Source organism: Centroberyx gerrardi, chromosome 11 (genome assembly GCF_048128805.1).
Source record: "Centroberyx gerrardi isolate f3 chromosome 11, fCenGer3.hap1.cur.20231027, whole genome shotgun sequence".
Lineage (NCBI taxonomy): Eukaryota > Metazoa > Chordata > Actinopteri > Beryciformes > Berycidae > Centroberyx > Centroberyx gerrardi.
Genome location: NC_136007.1, coordinates 31526282 through 31549734, shown reverse-complemented (window position 1 = coordinate 31549734; position 23453 = coordinate 31526282). Strand labels below are relative to the sequence as shown.

General features: G+C 42.1%; 1 protein-coding gene across 1 annotated transcript in view; it reads right to left on the bottom strand.

Moving 5' to 3' along the window:
- cux1a (cut-like homeobox 1a) overlaps window positions 1–23453 on the bottom strand; it is a 208085-nt gene that overhangs the window by 105670 nt on the left and 78962 nt on the right. Inside the window, exons 3-4 of the mRNA XM_071909983.2 lie at window positions 12387–12434; window positions 1655–1733 (exon numbers count right to left, since the gene is read on the bottom strand). Of these exons, the coding sequence (XP_071766084.2) occupies window positions 1655–1733; window positions 12387–12434 (127 nt within the window). The remainder of the gene's footprint in view (window positions 1–1654; window positions 1734–12386; window positions 12435–23453) is intronic.

The window sequence follows — 23453 nt, the reverse complement described above, 5'->3', positions numbered from 1 at the left end:
TTTAAGTTAGTTGTTTTTTGTTTTTTTTACATGACATTATTATTGCTTTGTGTAAATTATTATTACTTTTGTGCTCTTTTTCCTATTTTTACTAATGTTTTCATCGTCATTTGTAAGTCATTTTCATTTTATTTGTAAGTTAATCATTTGTAAGTTAATTTCCTTTTCAGTGACTCAGTTGTATTTGATATAGATGGTCATCTCACAAGCCCGATGTTTTTTTTTCATACATACTGGACTGCATACTGGACAATCTTAATTAATTCTGTCTATTGACATTTTATATTTTACTTTCTTGCACCAATAGACTAAACTAAATTAAACTAAACTAAACATAGTATAGCACAGCTCCAGGTTTTCCAGTCAGACTGTCCTCATCCATTGGAAGAGCATATTCAATGGTATTCAGTGATATCCCCCTTTAATTTGTCTGCCAGAGAAATGCTGATAATGTCATGGAAATAAACAATGATACAGTGACTGAGACTCAGAGTTAACGTGTCACAGCATTCTGGAGTGTCTTTGGAAACAGCTTCAAGTGCAGCCGCACAGGTCCTTCACCTCTTGATTCCAAATGACACAGATAAGGACAAAAATAGAATACTCAGTCCTAAACTAGCCCACGCTCACTCCACTTATTCCCCAGCCGCCATTGTTGAAAAGACTGTCTCCCTCGCTTTCGCACAAAAAGGTAGAGCTCTTGGGAAATAAGCCAATCAAATGTTTTTTTTTATTCTAGCCTCTTTCCGTTTCTACTGCAATGGCTTCCTTTTCAAGTGAAATCCTCACACAAACACTAGAGAAACATTCACACATACACTAGTAAAACTAGTAAAACTTTCACACACACACACCAGTAAAAAGTTCACACATACACTAATGAAATCAGTTCAATAGTGTGTGTGAGAGTGGTTCAGTGGAATATGTAAGAATGTTTCACTAGTGTATATGAGCATAGTGTATATAAGAGAGTTTCAGAGGTGTATATTAACACATTTCAGTGGTGTTATGAGTGTTTCAGTAGTAGTAGTTTCATTACATATGAATATGTAAGCATCTGTATGCGAGAGGTAAAATGTTTGTATGCGCAAGATAAAGTCTGAATTATGTCCTATACATAAATTCTATAACCTGGTATATAGTCTCTCTATTCTATAAAACTTTACAAACTAGCCGATTTGATGGGCTGTCAAAGGGTACTAATTAACGAAATCCAAAAACACCCTGCAATATATTTATGTAGAAATTAATCCAAAAATATGCAACATAACACAGACACGCATTAGATGATGCAAATGTGATAGACACATTAGATGAGTCAAGAATTTCGCCTCCTGGAAAAAAAACAACCACATTATTTTACCCCTATCCTTTTGCACTGCAGCTCCATCTGATGCTTCCAGTGCATTTCTGGCTTAACTCCAGGGTCTCTATTGTACGTCTATGTAAAGCCAACATTACTGCTACGCCACGTGTCTAACTCCTGGGTCTCAATTGTAAGTCTGTATAAATTCTTGGTGTAATGTTAGAGGTTTGGTCAGATCTTTCCGGTCTTGGTCTGACGCATTGAAGGTTCTGGTTCTCTAGGATATTGATGGTCATCGAATTTTATAACATGCACACACACGTGCGCGTACGTATCATGTGACCTTACCTGGGGCATCAATTAATCTCTTGTAGACATTTAGGAAGGCAGCTTCCGACTCCTTACTCCTTATACTGACAGCGTCAATCTGGAATGACAGAACCACAAAAGAGGGAGAGGAAGATGATGGTTTTCTTTACGAAACTACATCGCAAGTACGTTTCGCAAGTACGTTTGGTCCAATTTACTTCATTTTCTGTTGGCAAACAATCAAACATCACGTCATATATTACAACCTGTCACCTTCGTGCTCAGTGAGGCACAACATAACCTTAATTCAATAAAGAAAGAGTGGGAAGTGGAACATCACTCAGCACTACTTATGTCAGGTGCTGGAACACTTTTGTAAGTGCTTAGTTTAGTACATTATGTTTGTATGTTTGTATGTTTGTATTTAGGGAGATTTTCATCAAGAAAACTACACAATAATATGCACTTGCAATACTTTTCCACAGGTTAATACACAGGTTAGTTGAAGAAGATGGGTAGTTCAAGTGCCTTGCTCATAAGCACATTGGTGATCATTTGTCAGGGAAGGGAGAGTGTAGCTCATGTACTTCCCAGACAGGTACAATAGCTTCAAGAGAGTGCCAGGATGCCAATGAAATTCCAATTTTAAGAGAACTGACAACATTGGCATTTTCCTACCTGGTTGCCATATTAAAATTACACTATTCTTGGTTCTCTTAAAATTGCAGTTTCATGTATTTCTATAGTAGTTTTCCTTAGCACTATTGTATTCCTTGGCTACCAAGACAGACATTTTTTTCAAATCATATCATGGTCAGTTCAGCAGATATGGAGGAAAACCCATTTGCAAGTAATAGAGGAAAGAAAAATGGCCGCCGTAGCTGATGTTACCGTTCTTGCAATTGTTCTGATTCTGAAAATATTCAAGGCATTGAACGGTACATGCACATCGGCTTTGGTGCTTTTACGCCAATCTGAACAATTCATGTACATTCCACCTCGACTAGAATTAACAGCCAAGAAATAATGAATTTTAGTTGTCAAACATTAAATTTTTAGCAACTTTAAATCAAATTCCTGCATTTTACACTGGGAACGCTGCATTTTAAACTGGATATGAGCCCCGCAGCTCTGACACATTTTGTACTGCATTCTCCTTGTCCTTAGAGAGGAAGAAGCGGGTGGGGAGGTCAAATTCAGGTCAAAGATTTAGTTCTTTGTGAAGTCAATACTGCAAACCAGCACTCTAATAGCTAGAGAGAAAGAAGGCTGGAGAGATGGAGGGAGGAGAGGGGACTTCGCTAAAGGGAGGATGGTTAGAGGACATTTGGAGTTGTTTTATAGTCTATTCAATAGCATATATAGTGCTGTTGTACCACGTTTGGTTGCCATGTCATGAATAATGAATAATTAAGTAGAAATGTATGAATGAACATGTAAAAAAAAAAAAAAAAAAAAAGACTGGATTCCAGTATTAACAGGATATAAAATAGCCGCAGTAGTGTCACTGGCACCAAAACTTACTGAGTCAGACAGCCATTGTGAAATATGTGGATTATGAAACAGATGGCAAGTTAGAAAACTATAAAATACATCAATATGGAATATAGAACAAAGAGAGGAGTATGAGACAATATGTGAAGGATTCTAGCATAGAGACAGGATGATATGCACATTAACTGGTTTGCAGGAGGCCATACATATGTACAAAAGTGACTAGGGCATGTAGAACTATATACACCTTCCAGATATATTCACTTCACTTTACACATGTAGATAATATGTGTAGATCCTTGCTACACTTTCTTCTTCATTTTATAGGTGGAACAATAATGAAACAATCTATAGGCCATAGGCTGATGAAACCCCCTGGCAACAGCTCCACTACAAACCGCACCATACGTTACTGTCCACTTAAGAGTTTATCAAAGCCTTTTTTTTCTTGAAAGAAAGAAATCAATAACACACAGAGCTTGTAGCCCTCGGTGCCCAGGATCTGTTGCGGTTAGTTTGATTTATGAATGCAGACAGGCAGTTAGCGGCAGTGAGTAGCCGGTGCAGCGTCAGCCACCATGTGGCTACGACGGCCAGAGGAAGAAATTAAACATTTTCAGATGGGCTTCAGCCGGAAAACATCTGGAACTAACCAGGCTGGGCGAGTCACCTCCCCCTTCCCTCTCTTTTACGCTCTCTCTCTCTCTCTCTCTCTCTCACACTCACACACACACACACACACACACACACACACACACACACACACACACAGCTGTTCAAGTTCCCAGCTTGCCAAGTGCTGAGACGGAGAGATAGACATATTGTCAACAGTGCCTCCCCTATGATTTTTCTGGCAAGTGGTGATTGGAGGTAATTTTAGTTTTGCTTCCACGTCTGGCCACATTTTTGGTCCCAGATTTGATTTGAGTGCAGATTGCAGTGCTAAATCTGTTCTTATTTGGGGACTTTATCATGGTAAAGGTGCACACTGCAGCCCAATACTTTATTGATTTTTTTTTTGCATTTCAACAGTGCCTACATTTCCATGCCAGAGTATCCTGGCTATTGGTCATACTCTGCTTAATGTCTTATTCAGGTTAAGCTCTTAACATAAACCTTTGATCCCCTGCCATTGAGTTTCTTTGTTGCCGTCAATGAAGCAGTTAACAGAATATTCCCCTCCCTCTGACTGAGCAGTAGAGCTGGCTAGTCACGTAGTACTGTGGTTCAACAAGTGATTCCCCCATGTTAGTCACCCATCAAACATTCTTTTGTTAATTACAGTCGGTTTATTATCTTGTATGGGGTGAAGCAAGACTCCATTACGTGATTACTTCATCATTCATCAGTGATTGTAAATATTTCAACCTCTGTGTTGAAAAATATGCTTTTTTTATTGTCACTCACATACGTTTCCATGACACCTACTACAATACCCATAAGCCTCGCCAACTCCTGACCAATCACACAATTATAACAGCTCTTACGCTTGTTTCACTGTCAAGCTCTCCTCAGCACCGTTTTGACACAGTAGCCTGAGCGTCAAATTCTCAAATTCCAAAATGTAGATGCAATTTAGTCCTCCATTACTCTTGCATTGTAAAGTCTCTGTGCCGCATGACAAGCCAGTGTGACAAGCTGCGTGATGAGCCATGTCTATTGAAGGCTTTCAGGTGACAAAACACGCGCTCTGGCAGCCATATTGGAAGTCCTCAGCTCTTGGTCAAAAGACATGGTTAATTTCTGTGCTGTTTTTGACTGGGAACTGATCACTTTGTTTTGTACACACATCTGATTAGCACACTAGCTAACATATCCAGTAGAAATTCAAGTTAATGTATTTATATAGCCCTGCATCACAAGCATGTCTCATAGGACTTGACCAAGAATGAGCCTAACTAGATCTAACTAATCAACAACAAAATGATGTAATACAGTATGGAACAAAATAAAACACAAAAGAAAGCAAAGCAACCTAACCTACAAAGCCTAGCCTACCCGACACCGACATGTTCCATCTTCTGCAAAGGAAGCTACAGTAGCTAGCTAGAGCGTTACAGGCTACTGTGAAAAAATGTTGTCAGTTCCTATCATGAGCCTGAACTCATACTTTAGCGAAGTCCCAAACTGCATCTCGAGAGGTGAGAACCTAGCCATGAGCAACAGCGTTTGCTCCACAGAACTTGAATGGATAGAACGGTCCAATTCAAATCAATGTTCCTGGATGGTCAGAGCGGCGGCCATTTTTATGTGTACAAACAAGTTGATGCAACTGATGTTCTGCATACAGAGATTATAGCTATTGCTAGTTTCCAACTCCTGCCCCTAGTTAGGCGTTCCTTAAGAGAAAAAAGGAAGAAAATATTAGGGATGGGCATGAGTACTCGAGTACTCGAGTACTCGATTTGGACGTCAGTATTCGTTCAACGGTTCAACGTATAGAGTACTCTTTTTTTTCTTTTGCTTTGTAAAAAAAACATATATGTATATAATAAATATAAACATAAATTGACCCTGTTCTATATTAAAAGTTTACATTTTTTGGACGGGACTGCTAGCAAAAATGATAGATCTGCGCACACATTGTTACAGGATCTAACGGTACAGGCAGAATGGCGACCAGGCATAAGAGTGATGTTTGGAAGTATTTCGACAAAATAGACGAAATGAATGTGCAGTGCAAGCTATGTAACGTTAAACTTGCGTATCATAGAACAACTAGTTCGATGATTAACCATTTGCGCATTAAGCATAAGGAGAAAACAGCGGAGACAGATAACAGGCAGTCTCGTATCACCTCATTTGCTAGCAGCGTTAGCACACGCCGTTGTGATGCCACCAGGGCAGAGAAGATTAGCCAGCTCATCATGAAAATGGTGACTGGAGATATGCTCCCGTTAAGCTTTGTGGAAGGAGAAGGCTTCCGCGAGCTGATGGCGTTTGTTGAGCCGGAGTACAAGCTACCATCGCGGCAAACAACAGCTACGAGAGTGGAGAAGATGTATGAGGAAAGCGTGGTGAAATTGAGGGCTGATCTGCAAAGTGCCGACAAGGTAGCCTGGTTGTTCAATAAATGAATTTCAAACTGCACTTGTTTTCCGTTGTTGGCCAATTTACATAAATGTGGAAGCATTAGATAGTAATAGATATTCTTACAGGCCTATAGCCTACGAAATTAACTGTTTAGCGTTAGCCAAACTTTGGTTCCGCTTGTGTGTTTCCAGTCGGACACGGACCCCTACCCGCATTTTCGCTTGGGTGTTAATTTCGGACCATATTCTTACGTTAGGTTTTTTTTTCTTCGAGTACTCGAGTACTCTATAATAATTAAATGCGAGTACTCAAATATTGAAATTACTTAAAATGCCCATCCCTAGAAAATATCATATTTGACAACCTGTGCCCATCCCTAGTCCATAGCTAACTAGTTTTGTTATATTGCATGGAAGTATGTATGCTTCACTCTCTCACATCATCCTCTAACTTAACTTATTTTAATGTTTATCTGCTCTTGATGCTCATTTATATAGCACACGAGATGTGTATCCCTCCCTTGCCTTTTTTTGAGTACATCAGAGCAGTCTTCTTGCAGACAAAGCTCACCTTGATGTCATTTTAAGTAAATTGGTGTAATGTGCCAAACAATGTGCTCACATACTTATGTTGTCCTCTAAAAAAGTCAGCCTGGTCTTTAGTGAAGTTGGTCTACAGGCCCACACCTACTCAAGACTATCACAGTACAAGCTGCCAACTTGACTTTCACATCCCTCTAAGCCCTCACAGACACACACACACACACACATACACACACACACACACACACACACACACCAGCTGTCACAAAATTTCACTGCAAAAATGCAAAACTGGTAGTGACCCACAAGCTTGCTGGCCTCCTCTGTCACTGTGTTCATGTACCACAGCCATCACATCACATCTACTGATGGACCTACTCGCTGTCCACTTAGAGAATAGACTCCATACCCCCAATGGTGGGTGTTATCAATCCCTTCATGCTGAGCTGTGCTCCCCATTGTCTTCTCATTTCCTGATTTCTTGACAAGAAGAGGCGGAGGAGGGTGGGAGAAAGAGTGATATCATGTAATGCAGCAGCCTAAACATACACAACATATATCATACCCTCTCCGTCACCTCCTGCAGGCCATGCCAAGGTTGTGTGTGTGAGTGTACTGCTCCGGCCTGCAAGCGGAGCATGTGACCTGCCCCTCCCCTGTCTTCCTGTGAAACATCAACCGGGTCGAGACTGGGTCACGCAAATCATGCAGATACTCCGTCCTGCCGCGCCCCTCCCCCGCCGCCGCCGAAACGGTCCAGAATCCTTTCTCACAGCGAGTGCTCCCGACATCAAAGTGAGAAACGCCACCCCCCCGACTCTGACCCGACTCATGCTTGGATGGATGCGGGGATGATAAGTTTGGACAGTCTGCCAAGGTCAGGGACTGTGTCTTCTCTTTGCCCCCCCCCCCCAACCACCGCCCCCCCCCCCAACCCCCGCCCCGCCCCCCCACACACACACACCCCGCCCCCACAGTCTGACAGTGCAGACATTTTTAAGCTGGAGGTGCAATTACCTCTGTCAATAATAGAGCCCTCGGCCTCTCGTCAATGCCCAGCGCCCGGAACTATTATGAACCAGACAAGAGTTCCTGGTGCTGGGCACTCCAGGGAGAGGGCCGACCCTGCACCGGGAGCTTCATGAAAGTTAAATAGCACTTCTTGCTATTTAATTATAAAGCAGTGCTTTTAGCCACTTAAAGAGGCCCTGTATTGGGAGGTGTCGGCAATGAAGAGGAAATCTCAGCTCTGTTCAGGTGACAGACATTTGCAGCAATCTTCAAAAAAGGAAAAAGAGGAGGGCAGCACTTTCCACACGTCACCCTCTTCTTTTATTCAATCCCATCTTTGTGTTTCTTATTGGGGATTGTCTGGGCTATATATAAGGCCTATATTTGTACTTCTGCCCGGCAGGGCTGTTAACAAGCACAAACCCATCACTGAGTCATCACACGCTGTAGCACTAGGGTTAGGTTGTTTTTTTTTTATTGGACGTTCAGACCAGAAGCCAAAGTCCCGAGCCCTCTTTACACAGCTGAAACTGCCAGTCCAGAGCGAGAATAAATTACGGCAAGATCAGTTTCCACTAACGTTCCTTTGTTTCTGTTTAGGCAGCATTTCATCTTTAGACTGCACCGCAGCATCAGCGTTATAAAACAGATAGTTCCGGTCTGTTACAGTGGAAAAAAATTGGTGCGAAGAGTTTAGACAGGATAGTGTGGACTGGCTATTGTGCTGGGTGAAAGAGTTTAAAGGAATAGTTCAACTATCCCTTTAAAGCTGCACTTCACTTCAGCTTCAATGGCAGCGAGAGCTAACTGTCTGAAAAATTGGAACTTTCCTACCCAGAAATCCTGGGCAGTGATGTCAGTAAAAGGCTCTGTGATGCTTTATACTGAAGGATAGCAAAGGGAGGAGAGCGGCAACAGATCTAACGTTGGCGAGTCCAGCTTTCTCTGGACAAAGCGCCATTCGCTGCTGTTTAGGAGTCACTTTTGGATTTCACTCTTTTAAGTTTGGATGCGATTTCCCTCCAGTAACCACACCAGCATTTAATTTGGACAAATAGTGCGAATCTACAGCATCTCAATTAGTGGGAATGGGACGCGCTTCTCTGTTGCAGCCCGACTTGGTGATTTAGACTGACGGGCGTATTTTTTGCATAAAAATCTTGCCTAGTGTAGCTTTAACTACAGCAGTAGTGACTAAATCCTTTCACATATACATGGCTTATATGAGCCCGAAAAACAGGTCATGAAACAGCTAAACGGTGCTCACAGAAATCGATGTTCATCAAAGCAAAAGCACGTGTCACGTGTTAGATTTCAAATGATACTCTTTAGCTTATTGTGAATGGTTTCTCTTGCTCCTCCTATAGGCATTTCTAACAATAGTCTAACTTCATAGAAATTAAATATTTGACGGTATATATTTTGAGAGCCTCTTTGTGGAAGAGAATACAGCTGGGCTGCACTGTATGATGCACAAGCCTCGTTGCATAACTGGAACACAAGGACTTTCACCACGGGTGTGCACAAGCTTCTAGACGACATAAAGAGCTCACATGTTTACATTGAGGAGTAAAATGCGCAGGGGAAATATTTTGGATCATAAATAAATGAGCGCACCTCTACATGTTCTGAATTAAAAATACACTCGTACAGACATTGGTAAAACATTACAAGCCTCCATCATCTTTAGAAATTAAATATTAAGTGACAAAAACAGCAGACAATTTTGCAGGCAGTAATGTTTATTATGCGTGTCTCTTTCAAGCAGTTGGCGGTGTTATGGACACACCGTGCTTAAGGTGAGACATTGCAATTAACATCCTTCAGCTAACATAAACACGGACATGTACATTGCTGCACATAAATCATCAGCCTCGATTAGCATAAATTCAGCCCTGATTAATCAGCTGCTACACCGAATTTTCGAATCAAGCCGACTTCAAATCACACTGAGGCTGGACTTATGACAGACCTAATATTTGCAATAAGCTGTGGTGCAGATTCAGGCAGTGCAGCAGCAGTGAGACTGGGCCCATTAAGATGCTCTCCATTAAAGCTCTTATTTACTGCAAAAGTGGCACTTGAAAAGGAGGAGGAATTTAGGAGGCTGGCATCAGAAATGCAGGTCTCTTTCCACTTCACTCCCTCAAGTCTCGCAGCGCATGTTATTAGCATTAATGTCACCGAAATCATTGCTGAAGTTCCCATACTTTCCAGAGCGGCAAGGGCAGCCCTTTCAGGACGAGATGTTAAATTGCGGGGCCGCTCTGGCCCATGGCTGGCCCCAGCCTGTCAGCCTGCATTGTTCAGGGTCAGGGATTTAAGGCTGCTTTAGGGCTACAGCGCCCCCATAGCCCGCCATCATCAGTGTTTGCCCCGCTAGCCCAGTGCTGAGCAACTACCCAACTGAACTGCATTTCCATTTAGGCCTAAAGCTCCCTCTCATCCTGTCTACCAATGACCCCCACCACACATACATACACACACACACACAGAAACATGCATTTTCTGCTACTTGTCTGACCAGGCACATTAGCTACATTATGTAACTGCCTGAGTAAGATCACATGACCATCATACGTAAGGATTTTTTCCCGCCCATACTACGACGCTAGACGGGCATTTTAAAATGTATCCACTTTGAAAAGATCCATTTCCAGCGGTCGAAAACTGTGTTTTTAGTATGGATGGAAGGCCAAAATGGAAAAGAAAAGATGCCTTTTCAAATTGACCTGCATTAGTGTGGACGTAGCCTAAGTGTGTGTGTGTGTGTGTGTGTGTGTGTTGTGTCCCATCCCAGCCCCTGTGGTCAGACATGACCGGTGACGGGAAAATTTCTCGGCACACAGGAAGTGTTGCGTTTCACATATTAGGTAAACGAGCCTTCGTTTCAGCCGTCCAGGAAGAAAGAAGCAAGCAAAAGCAAAAATGGAGGTTCACACTAAAGATTGGTGACATCACTAAAAGCGACGGGGAAGGAGTCGGGGGAGAAAAACACTGAACAGTACCACTCATGGCCACAAGCTGCCGCCAAATTGTGACGTTACATAATGTAGCTTTAATTTAATTCTGCTGCAATCACGCCACAACATAAAAAGAAAAAAAAGGAGGGTAAGTCGGGCATGTAGCCTCTCTCTCCGTGTTGCATGGTGATAATATCAGCAGGCCAACTGCATTGCATCCTTGGTATATCAAGAGTGCCGTGGCGGCACGACGGGACACATGGCTATCAGGCAGCGAGGGGACGGGAAGGGGAAAGAGTGGGAGGCTTATGAAACACGCTGGAGGTAAAGAGGCACGTCTGTTCCGAGGGGTTTTAACATGGCCTCTTCTTATCGGGAGCAGTTTGACCTGGCATGTTGTTTTTTTTTGGGGGGGGGGTTTCTTTCCAAGGGATGCAATTTAAACGTGGCTGCGAGCGAGAGTGCTTCACGAAAGGACACAAATAATGGAGTCCCCCAGAGAGAGCCGGGCGAGGGAAGAGGACGGGTTTTCTCCAGACGGAGGAAGGCAGCCAGCAGGATTCTAGCCAGCCCAGACAGCACATGTCAGCTTTATGAGGTGTGGAAGGGAAGGCTGTCATCTCAGGGAGGAAAAAAAAAAATGAAATCAAAATGTCCCACCGTTCCCAGTTAAAGCCCCTATGTGTGGAATATGTACCACGATATATCATTCGCAAATTCATTTTGATAGCGTAGTATAACGGCGGTAGAAGAATGAGACCGCTGAGACCGGGGTCAGTTTGGTGTGAAATGTGCAGACTCGACTTACAGCGCAAAGGCAGAGCGAGTGGCGTTATCGTCATAGCGACACCGATCTAAAATACGACCACTAAGGGACTCAAGGGGCGTTAAAGTCATCAAGTTTCAAATTCTACAGCTTTAACATGTGGAACAGGACTACAGGATTACAAATTATATCACATTTCTAGGCCATTAATAATGCTAATTATTATACAGTATATATTTGATATCGCGGAAAATATCGTGTTATTTGCAAAATATTGATCAATACAGATACATTTTTTTATTTTTTTAAATTTCTCCTTTATTTAACCTGGTGAGTCCCATTGAGATGTCTATCTCTTTTGCAAGGAGCCCGGGGCCAAGAGAGCAACAAGCAGATATTATAATATAAAATTCAATACAAAACCACTATACAAGTTACAAATTATACAAGTAAAACGGCTGCGAACCTCAGTTTTGAAGGACTGCAGTGGACTTTTAAAATCACCCAGAGGGATGAAGTGAACCAGATTTGCATCTTTCTGGAGCTGACTCCAGGACCACGGAGCATAATGACTAAAAGCCTCTTCCCAAATTCCGTGGAAGGGGCGAGGGACAGTGAAAAGTGGTAAGTTCTGAGAACAATTTAAAGCCAGCAAGCTATCAATTGAACAGGCTAAATATAATTAGAGCTACTACTTCCTCGCATGATTTTGAATATCTAACAGCATTGGTTTGGGAGGGATTTTTTGAAAGCAGAGATATTTAAATTGCTAAACACCCTTTAACTGATGGCAGCTCGGCCTATCCGGCGTAAAAAGATCCGATATGTAGCAGGACGTCCCGGACCCTAGGCTTGCTGAGAGCACTTGTTCACCTCCATAACTGTAGCGGACCCTGATCCACTTAATAAACGCAAGGGCATTCCCAAAACAGATCCAAATGAATTTTTATTTTTTTACTCACCTCTGCCTGGAAACCCTTTAGCAATGGAGCTACCTGCTTTCGCAGATCCTGCAACACACAAAAAAAGACAGAGGATGATTATTACCCCAAGGGAACTCAATGAGAACCAGCACACACCAAGAACATTTTTTTACCACACCTGAGTGAGTTTTTTTTAATATAAATTAGCTATTTATCTCCACATTTATTTAATCAATATAGGTGTGGAGGAATACTTTGAATATTTTCAATTTACTGTCGGCGAGGCAAAAATATCTTGTGTCATCTGTGATGGATAGTGTAGAGTCACTGGCCTTTTGCTCCAATATACATGGCATAGAACACACTGTTAAACACAGGAATACAGAGTTCTCAATTTGGCCAACAGATCCCTGAGGGAAGGTTTGTTCTCAGATGGAAGGAAAAGAGCACAAAACAACAGAGTATCACCTTGTGCTATCCTTGAATGAGAGCAGACAGGACAGTGTGTGCTTAAAGGAAAAGCTGCTGTATATCCCCCCCCCCCCCCCCCCCCTCATGCCCTCCTTTTCCGACTGCACGCATTCTGCATGACTCAGTTGTTTCTGTTTCTGGTTAAATTACCTCAAGAAAAAAGTAGCGCTCATTAATTCACGTCTGAGGGAGGGTTTTGGACCTGGAAAATGTCTTCCAGCCAATAGGAGAAGCGCCTTGTGGACTTTAAGTACAAAACTCACAATGAAATTAAATTACATTTTCACCTTGTTAGCTAAATCTCCATATCATAACATCCACATCGAAAATTTTTAATATTTTACTTTGTCATATTTGTACATCAAAATTCCATTACTTTTACTGCCTGGAAAATGATGTATTTTTAGTTGTACTAGTAGGCATACATAACAATTCCAACCAATAAATACTATCAGATTTTTGAACAAACCCCCATAAAAAATAAAACCTTTAAAAGTGACAGAGTGGCAACAGTAGTGAAAACCCTGCTTCCTTTTCCTAAGACACCATGGAATTTATTCATTTAGAAGAAAAGCATTTCACAGTTGCTTAACCCCCCCCCTTTGTTCTCAAGCACACTCGAATTATGAATCTCGTCTTGTGCAACCTACAATGGGGCAATTGCAACGCCTTGTCGTTAAGGCAGATCTGATTACAGCCGGTCTCAATGTGTCCTTTCATTTGGCGAAGGCCTGTGTGTGTTTGATCCTGAAGATTCGTTAAAAACGCCCCTGAATATATCTCAGCTGGACTAAATAAGGCCTTTACATGAGGCATGAGGCTGGTCCATTGAGGAATGCCAAGTATGCTGTAAGACAGAGCTGACCACGGCTTGACCAGCATCACAATGTCCTTATCTCCAGTAGACATGCCCAACTGTCTTGTTACATCCAGCGCTTTGTCACAAATAAAACTGACTGATACAGTAGCTGTATTGACAACAGTTAGGAGAAATAGTTGACCAACATTTACCAATATGACTCCCAATAGTGAAGCGCTCTTAAGTCATTTTTGCTTCGGAAGTGTGCAAAAAAACACCCCTAAGTGATGTTCTGGAATCACTTTTTTTCATTTCCATCTACACTGCAAAGTCAAAAGTTTGGAGACACCACATTTTTTCTATTTTCCACATTTTAGAATAATAGTAAAGACATCAAAACTATGTAATGACACAAATGGAATTATGCAGTGACCAAAACAGTGTTGAACAAATCAAAACTATCTTATATTTTAGATTCTTTAAAGTATCCGCCCTTTGCCTTGATGGAAAGGCAAACGCTTTGGAAAGAAATTCATACATAGGCATCAACAACCTTTAGATCATAATGGCTTTAAGGTAATGAAAGTATATAATTGGAATATGAATTCATCACTATATGTTAACAAGTAAGCCTACATCACTTTCATTTTTTTTGCATTAGTTGACACCAGTGTCTGAAATTAACTTTTTGGCTTACCAGCCAAGTGCTGGTGAACTAAAAAAAAACTGCTAAGAATAATTTTTACCAACCAAAATAATGAATATACATTTTCATAGAAATATGCATGCTCCCCCTACCCGTTTTCACTGCTATTTTGTGCGCATAATCAAATACTGTGTGAAACATTTAATAAAGATACAAGCAGATTCAGAGTTTTCATTTTAAACTTGTTCATTCACTCACACAACAGATCTTTTTTGTGTCGGCCTTAATTTTTTTCTTCTTCTTTCTGTTCAGTTTCAAACTAATGTTAGGCTAGAGCAGCATAACAGGCAGCCAATCAGGAGTCGGTTGGATACGGAGCCATTGTTTTACTTTGATTTGATTGGCTCGTGGTCAGAGAGTGTAAAAGACTGTATATAACTGAGACACTCTAATGTTATTATCTAAAAAAGTTAGCAGCCAGTGTGGCGGTGACCCTTATTGAATTATCCACCAAAGACACATTTTACCAACATTTTGTGCTTGGTGGGTGGCAATGCCAGACCTTGGTTGACACTTAGAGTAATTACTACAGGAAAGCTTGCACTGAATAGAGTACTGGGAGGAAGACAATATGCCTTTCAAGTAGTACAAGCAACATTCATGTAATGCAGAGGATACAAAAGGAATGAACATACCAGAAATCGTTCTCTTGTAAAAATCATTTGGCTACAAAACAACTTGATTGAGCTGTTTAGAGAAATTTGATCATCATTTTATGTCCTTTTTGGAGCTCTAAACCAGTGGTTCTCAACGTGGGGTCCGGGGACCACCAGGGGTCCTTGAGGGGGTTCTAGGGGGTCCCCAGCAAATTGATGAATTGTTAAACTTCAGCATTATTTCATTTACAAGAAGTTAACACAATTAGAGAATGTAGAAGAATGACTAGATTCACTGTTATCTCTCTACCTATAATACAGATAGTCATGGAATTCTGGACAAAATCATATCTAACAATAAAAATATTCTCAGATTTGGATCCGAGAGACGAAAACCTCATTAAATGGAGGTTTGTGGCTCTAATGTGGACTAAATTTGGGGTCCATGATATGAAAAAGAGAGAAAAATGAGAATCACTGCTCTGAACAACCCGACCCCATTCACTTCAACAGTTTGTTTGCGATGAAGATGAGGTGAAGCAGAAGCGAAGTGGCTACGTGTTCGGCGGTGGTACGAACTTCAGTTTCCACTGACATGGGAGGGGAGAAGATAGTGACAGAGTTTTCATTTTGGGATGATCTGTTCCTTTAAGCGAAGCCAGGCCAGGCTGAGGCGTAGGGAAGGCCTGGTGGAGGTCCAGCTGATCTGCTGTCAGCACTGGGCTACTGTACAGCTGAAATGTCTGCAAGCTGTGCGGCTGCAGCAGAGGAACCGACCACGTGATGAAGAGGAAACATCCCTCCACATCTGGTTTCAACATAACATGGCTGCCCCGGCCAACACTACTCCCCAGTCTCTGCTCCCCACACACACACACAGAAACAGATGCACACCGAAATGCAGATGTACAGTGTATTACCACACACGCGCGTGTGCAAACAGGCCTGCGAATGCCATTGAATGCTTCTTTGATTTGATATACAGGGACGTCAACTGCATTGACTCCATCCTCACATGGAGGTCTGAGGGATGAATGATAGCTCTTTAAAAAGTCGCAACATGTGACCCATAAAAGTTGAGGTTCGCCTCTTCTGTCTTCTCACATGGAGAGTCTATGGGAACAATGTACGGGAGGTGGCAGCGGATGCTAAAGGAGGAGTGGTGGTGGTGGTGGTGGTGCTGGTGTGTGTGTGGGTGGCGGGTGGGGGGCATGAAAATGTGACATTGCGAACAAGTAACCTGTGACCGGGAAATATGAGTTTGGACTTCAAATGCTCTCCGTAAAGAATTGGAGGCGGTGATGTTGCGATGAACAGGAGGGAAATGGTGTGGTTAAAACAGAAAGTGGTGTGTGTATTGGTGGGTCAGTAGTGGTTGAAGCAGACGGAGTGGTAAACAAATAGCCAGAGAGACAGAGATGGAGAGAGAGAGAGAGAGAGAGAGAGAGAGGTGTAAACTGCTTGCTCGTCTATCCTAAGAAGCTTCCTGTCTTGGAAAGAAGCCCAGAACTCCAGGGCGCACGCGCACACACACACACACACACACACACACACACACGCTCACACACACACACACACACACACTTGTCTTATGATAATTGTGAGGAACCTTCCATTGACTACATTCATTCCCTAACCTAGTTTTAATTCTAACCATAACCGTATACCCAAGACCTAATCCTAAACTAAATTTGACCCTTACCCTACCTAATTCTAATCTTAACCCTAAACCAGAGCCATCCCAAACTGACCTTAACCCTTAAGTGAACCTAAACCTAATCCTAATTCTAATGTTAGTGCTAAACCCAAATCCTAATCCTAAACTAACTTTAACCTTTGCCTAGGAGGACACGTGATCAATGATCCAATACATGAAAGGTACATTTTAAGCACCAATGATTCGATACGATTCACTTCAGCCCTGTTGCAATTCAATTTAGTGGTAACAGTTCCATTTTAACTACTCTACTACATGCACACATACTACATACATTCTACTACATGCTTGACACTGGTTGCAAGAAGAAATTTAGCGGGCAGGAGAGAGAGAATGATGCACATTCAAATGGGTCCTGTTAATGACCTGATAACATCCTACTTGAAATGTAATGTAAAATGTGAAACCATATTTGGGTTCCACATGTCGAATTTTTACCAAAAGTTATTTTTTTCTTCCATGCCACATTACCAATTTGTTTCACATTTTCATGACGACCTGAAATGGGACATGAGATCTGCCTGTTCAAATTCTCGCCACTTTTAAGCATTTTAGCCGATTATCACAACACCACATGGCCAATCAACACTATATCTGTTCAGCTTCCATTAGAGCTGCCCTTCTACCACTGGATCAAGTTTTGGAAAATTTGGCAGGGTGGATATGTCCAAACTGGAAATGAGCTCTCCAGTGTCACATGTCTCATGTTGTTGATAGGGCCAATAATCGAGGCCTCTTCTTCTGTCTGCTGATTGGCCACAAAGTTTGATGGTGTTACGTGAATCTGTTCAGAAGTTATATGCCTTTTTATGAGAAGCCACACCCACTGCTACGCCCCCCTTTGGCCAATCGGTGTGAAAAGTTAATCAGTTCTTCCTTGTCCCATGACCAACATTTCCACAAAGTTTCATGCAAATCCGTTCATAACTTTTGGAACTTTTGGTTATCCTGTTAACAGATAAACAGACAAACGGAACGGGACAAAAACATAACCCTCGTCCAACTCTGTTGGTGGAGGTAATAAATAAAAAATGTATTAACAAAACTGACTGCTAATCTTTATGCTGGGGCATCCTATGTAGCTCCTTGTGCTACTGGGACTAAATTAATAGATAAACAGCTGTGCAAATAAAATAAAATGAAAAAAACTTGGCGTTCGTAAGATATGGCCCTCTAAAATATTAAATTTTTCAAATATGTTTCTGTGATAGCACATGACAATAACACCATCACTGGAACTACTTTTGCATACTGCCACATTTTTGTCCAGTTTTCCGCCTTTGGACGTTTGGTGGTGCATCATATTCTTCTCCGTCTATCCAGCCATATTTTAAAGGGTCAATGTGTCATTTCTGGTTCAATGCTGACCTCTATCGTTCAGCGATGTCATTACAACAACAAATCAAAGCTTGGCCCCTCCGCCCTCTTCAAGCACATGCCTGCCCCCACCCCCGTGCCAAATTTACCAGAACACCCTACTGGTTGGTAATAAAGTGTCAAGTTATATTTCAGATGTATGTTTTTTGCTGCTAAGCGAGGCAGAAACAAATTACCAGATTTTTGAACAGACTTTGGCCTGCCGTTCTCGCTGCTGACAATTACTAGTCATATTGTGCTTCAGGAAAACAGAAATATTACACATTGATCCTTTAAACATTTAGCCTGGTGCATCGGTTCGAATTGGTGAATCGTTACAACCTCAAACCTTGCCCTAACTAAACCTAATCCTAATTCTAATCTTAATCCTAAACCAAAATCCTAACCCTAAACTAGCCCCTTGAAGAAGGAAGGACTGGCCAAAATGTCCTTCCTCTGAAGGTGTAAAGCTCAAACTGGTTCTCACAAGGATAGAAGTACAAGAACACACACACACACACACACACACACACACACAGATTAAAAGAGAGTAATGGAGTGGGAGAAAGTGGAGAGAAGTTCCCAACATGCATTCCCGGGTCTTTTTTGCTTGGCCAGGCTGCCCTCTTCCACTCGGCTACCATCCTTTCTTCAGGGATCTCCACACAAATGAACCATTTACAGCAATGCTAAAACACTGACCCCGGCGCCGGCTGCTTTAGTGCCAGGCAAGGACACAGACAATGCTTCTTTTCATATTCCGCTTTTCTTTCTTAAAGCAGCCCCGTCTTCTGTACTTAATGGCTGGGCCACTAAGTGCGTGCAGTTCTTGAGCTTGAGTGCGTCTGACCCATGTTGCTGCTGCTGAATGGAAAAGAAGCCTGCGGGGTGCAATCATCTAGGTTCATACAATGTCTTGATGCTCTGTCCACAAATGAGACAGCTACAGAAATAGGCTGTTTTTCCGAACAAATTTGTTAGTTTGGGGTAAAAAATGCGTACATTATAGCACCATGTAATTACTGAATTTAAACTGAAGTAGAGGATTCTTGCTTTCTTGATATTGCAATCTGCACCACTGGGAGAGAATTTTGTATTTTTTTCAGGGGGTTGTGCAAGTGCCTGCAGGGGTCAAACAGGAGTATGTTCTTTCTTATTTTTACTCATCATTCCATCTTCCTCCTACTGTATATGTTAATGATTATAGATGATAGTCTGTATTTGTGCAGTCTTCTGTCTATGTCTCTGCATAATATGCGAGGTCCTGTGTGTCCTTGTAGTGAACAGCTCAGTTGGTAGCGTTTCACATTGTCACTTATGTCACGGTTACAGGGTTAGGCGATATTAGCAGACACAGAATTCTACCTGGTTGCTCAGACATATACTCTGATACTGCTACCATTTGTTTCTAGTATTTCTAGTAATAAAAAGTTTGCTCGTGGGATAGGGGTGCTTGTCAAAAAGCATTAAGCAATAACATGAAGAAAATTCTTATTCTTACTGCTACTGTCTTATTTGTTTTGGGGTTTGTCTTTACTCTTCAGGGTTTGTCTTTAGTCTTCAGGCGTATTTTGGGGACTGGTGTTAAATTTGATTTCAGTTGGCATTACAAAAGTCTTAAGTCTTGAATTAAACTTGCAGAAACCTGTAGTCACCCTGTATGTAAGGACATGGTTCCCTTTCAACAGTTGACAGAGAGGGCTTTAAAGAGGAACTAAACCCAAAACCCAAGTCTGACATCTAATAGTAAAAAGCATGCTACTGAAATTACCATCTGCTATTGGCTGATCTCGGGTGCCAGGTGATGTCACCACCTGTTGTACTCTATAGAAGGTGACATAATTTGGCTAATATACCATAAAATGGTGACTATGGAATTTTAAGGGTTTGTTGCTATGGTGACAACGCAAGTCCGGGCATTAAGGCCGTAAAGTGTGTCACACTTGCTTGAGAACTGTGCAGATGAGTCTTAGCTAGATGAGTGCTTAGCAAACTGTCAAAACTCACTGGAAAGCTGCTGTTTGCGACGAGGTTAACGTAGCATTATCAAAGATTGTGCTTCTCTCGCTAGCTCTTCTCGTCAAAATCATTCGCTAACTTCAAACAGCTAATGGACATCGGCTAAAACAGATTAACTCATAATCACTTCCACTAACTGCACAATGTCAAAACTTTTGACCTACTTAAAAAGACAGCAGCAACTTGTTAAAGTTGTGGTGCTTGGTCCTTGCTGCAAAACCTCAGCAACTTGCCGTAAGTCAGCTCATACGGAAGCTAGCCCAACGGTAGACATAAAAATTGCCGCCGCTCCGACCATCCAGGAACGTTGATTTGAATGTTAAAGACAGTTCTATCCATTTAAGTTCTGTGGTGCAAGCCCTGTAAAGGTCAGTGGACAGAGGAAACCCATGGCCTGCTGACTCACTATGTGTCTACCTCTCCTTCTGAGGCTGGGGGGGGTGATCCTGCTGGCTAGGGTATGATTAGTCTTGTGTAGCCACATGTCGAGTCTCGCAAGCCGACTGGCTTCGACTGGACGTCTGGTGTAGCTGTGTTCTGTAGGCCATTCGAATTGAGCGCTGGGAGCCAGCGGCCGCTTGGTGATAGGCTAATCTCACAGCGAATCAGCGCGTGTCCTCGTTTGATCCGTCAAACTTTGTTTTTGTGCTCCCAGTCGGTCAGTGACGTAGTGGCTGGGCAAATGGCTGGGAAAATGCATAAATATCAAAGGAAAAATGAGAATGCAGAGTTGCTCTAAGCAAGCCTTAAGTTATCTGGTCTAGGGCTCTTTCTGCACTGGATGAGCTGGAACAGGTATGCCACGTGTTTACACCAATAGTGATTGATTGACAAGTCTTTTCCCTCACATAATTAAACTGGATTGCAGAATGATTTTCAAACCACAGGCAGAACGTCCTCAATTAATAAGTCAACTGTTTGAGTTTAAATTATCAAAACTGACCCTGCCATCACTTTCATGTCCTTCCAGGGAGTTCAGTTCAGTTGTTACTTCTGAGCGCTGCATCAATCTTTGCCTTGTAACTCAAGTTTGGTCTTTTACACCTTTCTATGTTTACATCACCTTGATTAAAAGCAGGTTTCTTTTTACACATGATTTATTTTAGTGTTTTAGAGACCCAGGATTTGTTTTTGGGTAAATTGTTCCATCTCTAGTTGGAATGGAAATGCTGGAAATGGTGGTGTGAATTATTCAGGACTGACGAGGCTTTCTTCCTCAGGCGCTGTCCAACACTCCCTGCTCTGGGGACCCATGCGTGCGTGTGTGTGTGTGTATGTGTGTGTGTGTGTGTATGTGTGTGTGTGTGTGTCTCTCTCTCTCTCAGGTACCAGGCAAGAGTTGAGGTGCTATGTAAGCAATCATTTTAATTGTCTTTTATTGCAGTCTTTCCCCTTCTTTTCCTCTTTTTCTGGTTTCCACTTTCCTGATTTCTCTCTGATGAATCGTGTGTATGTGTGTGTATGATATGGATAATTACCACACAGACACCAGGGTTTTCACACTTACTCAGAGCTCACAGTATGTACCCATACTGGCATATGTGTTTTTAATTTTATATAAGTTTAGCACACTCCCGCATAGGGATGGGAATTGATAAGATTTTATTGATACCAATGCCATTATCGATTCTGCTTATCGGTCCGGTTTTTTATCGATTCCCTTATCGATTCCCGATCAATTTTCTGTGTGGAAAAAAAAGTAGGCCTACACAGGTTTTCAGCGTCAACACAACTGTTTTATTATCTTGAGTCTGAACACAGTGTAGAATGTCTGCCTAATAACATTTGAACATGTTAAAATAAATTACAATGCTCCTTTTCTTAAAATGATATAACTTGGAAAACAAATAAGATGGTTAGATGGTTACCCTAAGGTGTTTCAACATATTGCTGGTGTTTCCACCCTTAAGGCTGCGTTCACACATAGTGTTTTTTCCCCAACCACCAGCGCCCTTTTCTCATTAAAAGCAATGGGAAGCGGCCGCAAGGCGCACAAAAGGCGGCCGCTCCCGAAAAGCGCTGCAGCCGGCATTTTTTTCGTCAGAGCGGAGCGCTTTCAAAAGTTTAGAAATGTTCAACTTTTCAGAAAAGCGCCGGGTGACGTGAACCGCTTTTTCCCAGCCGACCAATCGTGATGACAGAGACGCTGGCCGTTTCCCATAGCAACAACAAATATGGAGAAAGTGAAAGTGCCGGTGGAGAAATGGCACGTTGTAATAAGTGAATTTCCGTTACCGCAACAGCGATCTTAAAGGCAGTATGGATTATACTGGACATGTATTGGAAATATCTGGTAAGCCTTTGCTTGTTGCACAACACTGTTTTGTCTGCTAGAAGTGCTAACCAGCTGGTTAGTGAGCTAGCAGCTGCTCAGCTAACGTCAGGTGACGTTGCCGTGATCCGCTTCTTATTTCTCCTCACAAAAAGCGCTCCAGGCAGCGCTTTTTCCACATCAAAAAACGCTATGTGTGAACACAGAAATTATAATTTTACAGACGTTACATGTAGCACTGTTGTCATCTTTCTTCGTGAAATGAAGGCACGCTTTGGACCGTTTCCTCCTCTCGGCCATGACTCCTTCTTGTTGCAAGTTTCCAGCAGCGTAGACGCAGAGTTTGACGTCATGACGCATGAGTTTTTGCAATGCGCATGCGCAACTGTCAGAAAAACATGCCGGCATCGATAAAAGGAATTGATAACCTCGGAGGCATACGATTCCGATGGATCAGACAATTTGGAACCGGTTCTCAACTGGAACCGGTTCTTGATTCTCATCCCTACTCCCGCATGAATAAGTGTGCACAGTTTACAATTTATTTGTCCTTGCCAAATGGGTAAGAATGGATATTACAAAGCAAACTCAGTTTGTGCCTCCCTCTCTCCTGAACTTTGGTAATAATTCACACCATCTTATATTAGAATAGTTTAGTTTAGATTAGGGTTAGACTATATATACATATACACTCACTGGCCACTTCATTAGGTACATCTGTTCAACTGTTTGTTAACACAAATATCTAATCAGCCAATCACGTGGCAGCAACTCAATGCATTTAGACATTTAGACATCGTCAAGACGATCTGCTGAAGTTCAAACCAAGCATCAGAATGCGGAAGAAAGGTGATTTAAGTGACTTTGAACGTGGCATGGTTGTTGGTGCCAGGCGGGCTGGTTTGAGTAACTCAGAAACTGCTGATCTACTGGGATTTTCACGCACAACCATCTCTAGGGTTTACAGAGAATGGTCCGAAAAAGAGAAAATATCCAGTGAGCGGCAGTTCTCTGGGCGAAAATGCCTTGTTGATGGCAGAGGTCAGAGGAGAACGGCCAGACTGGTTCTAGCTGATAGAAAGGCAACAGTAACTCAGATAACCTCTTTACAACTGTGGTGAGCAGAAAAGCATCTCAGAATGCAACACGTCGAACCTTGAGGCGGATGTC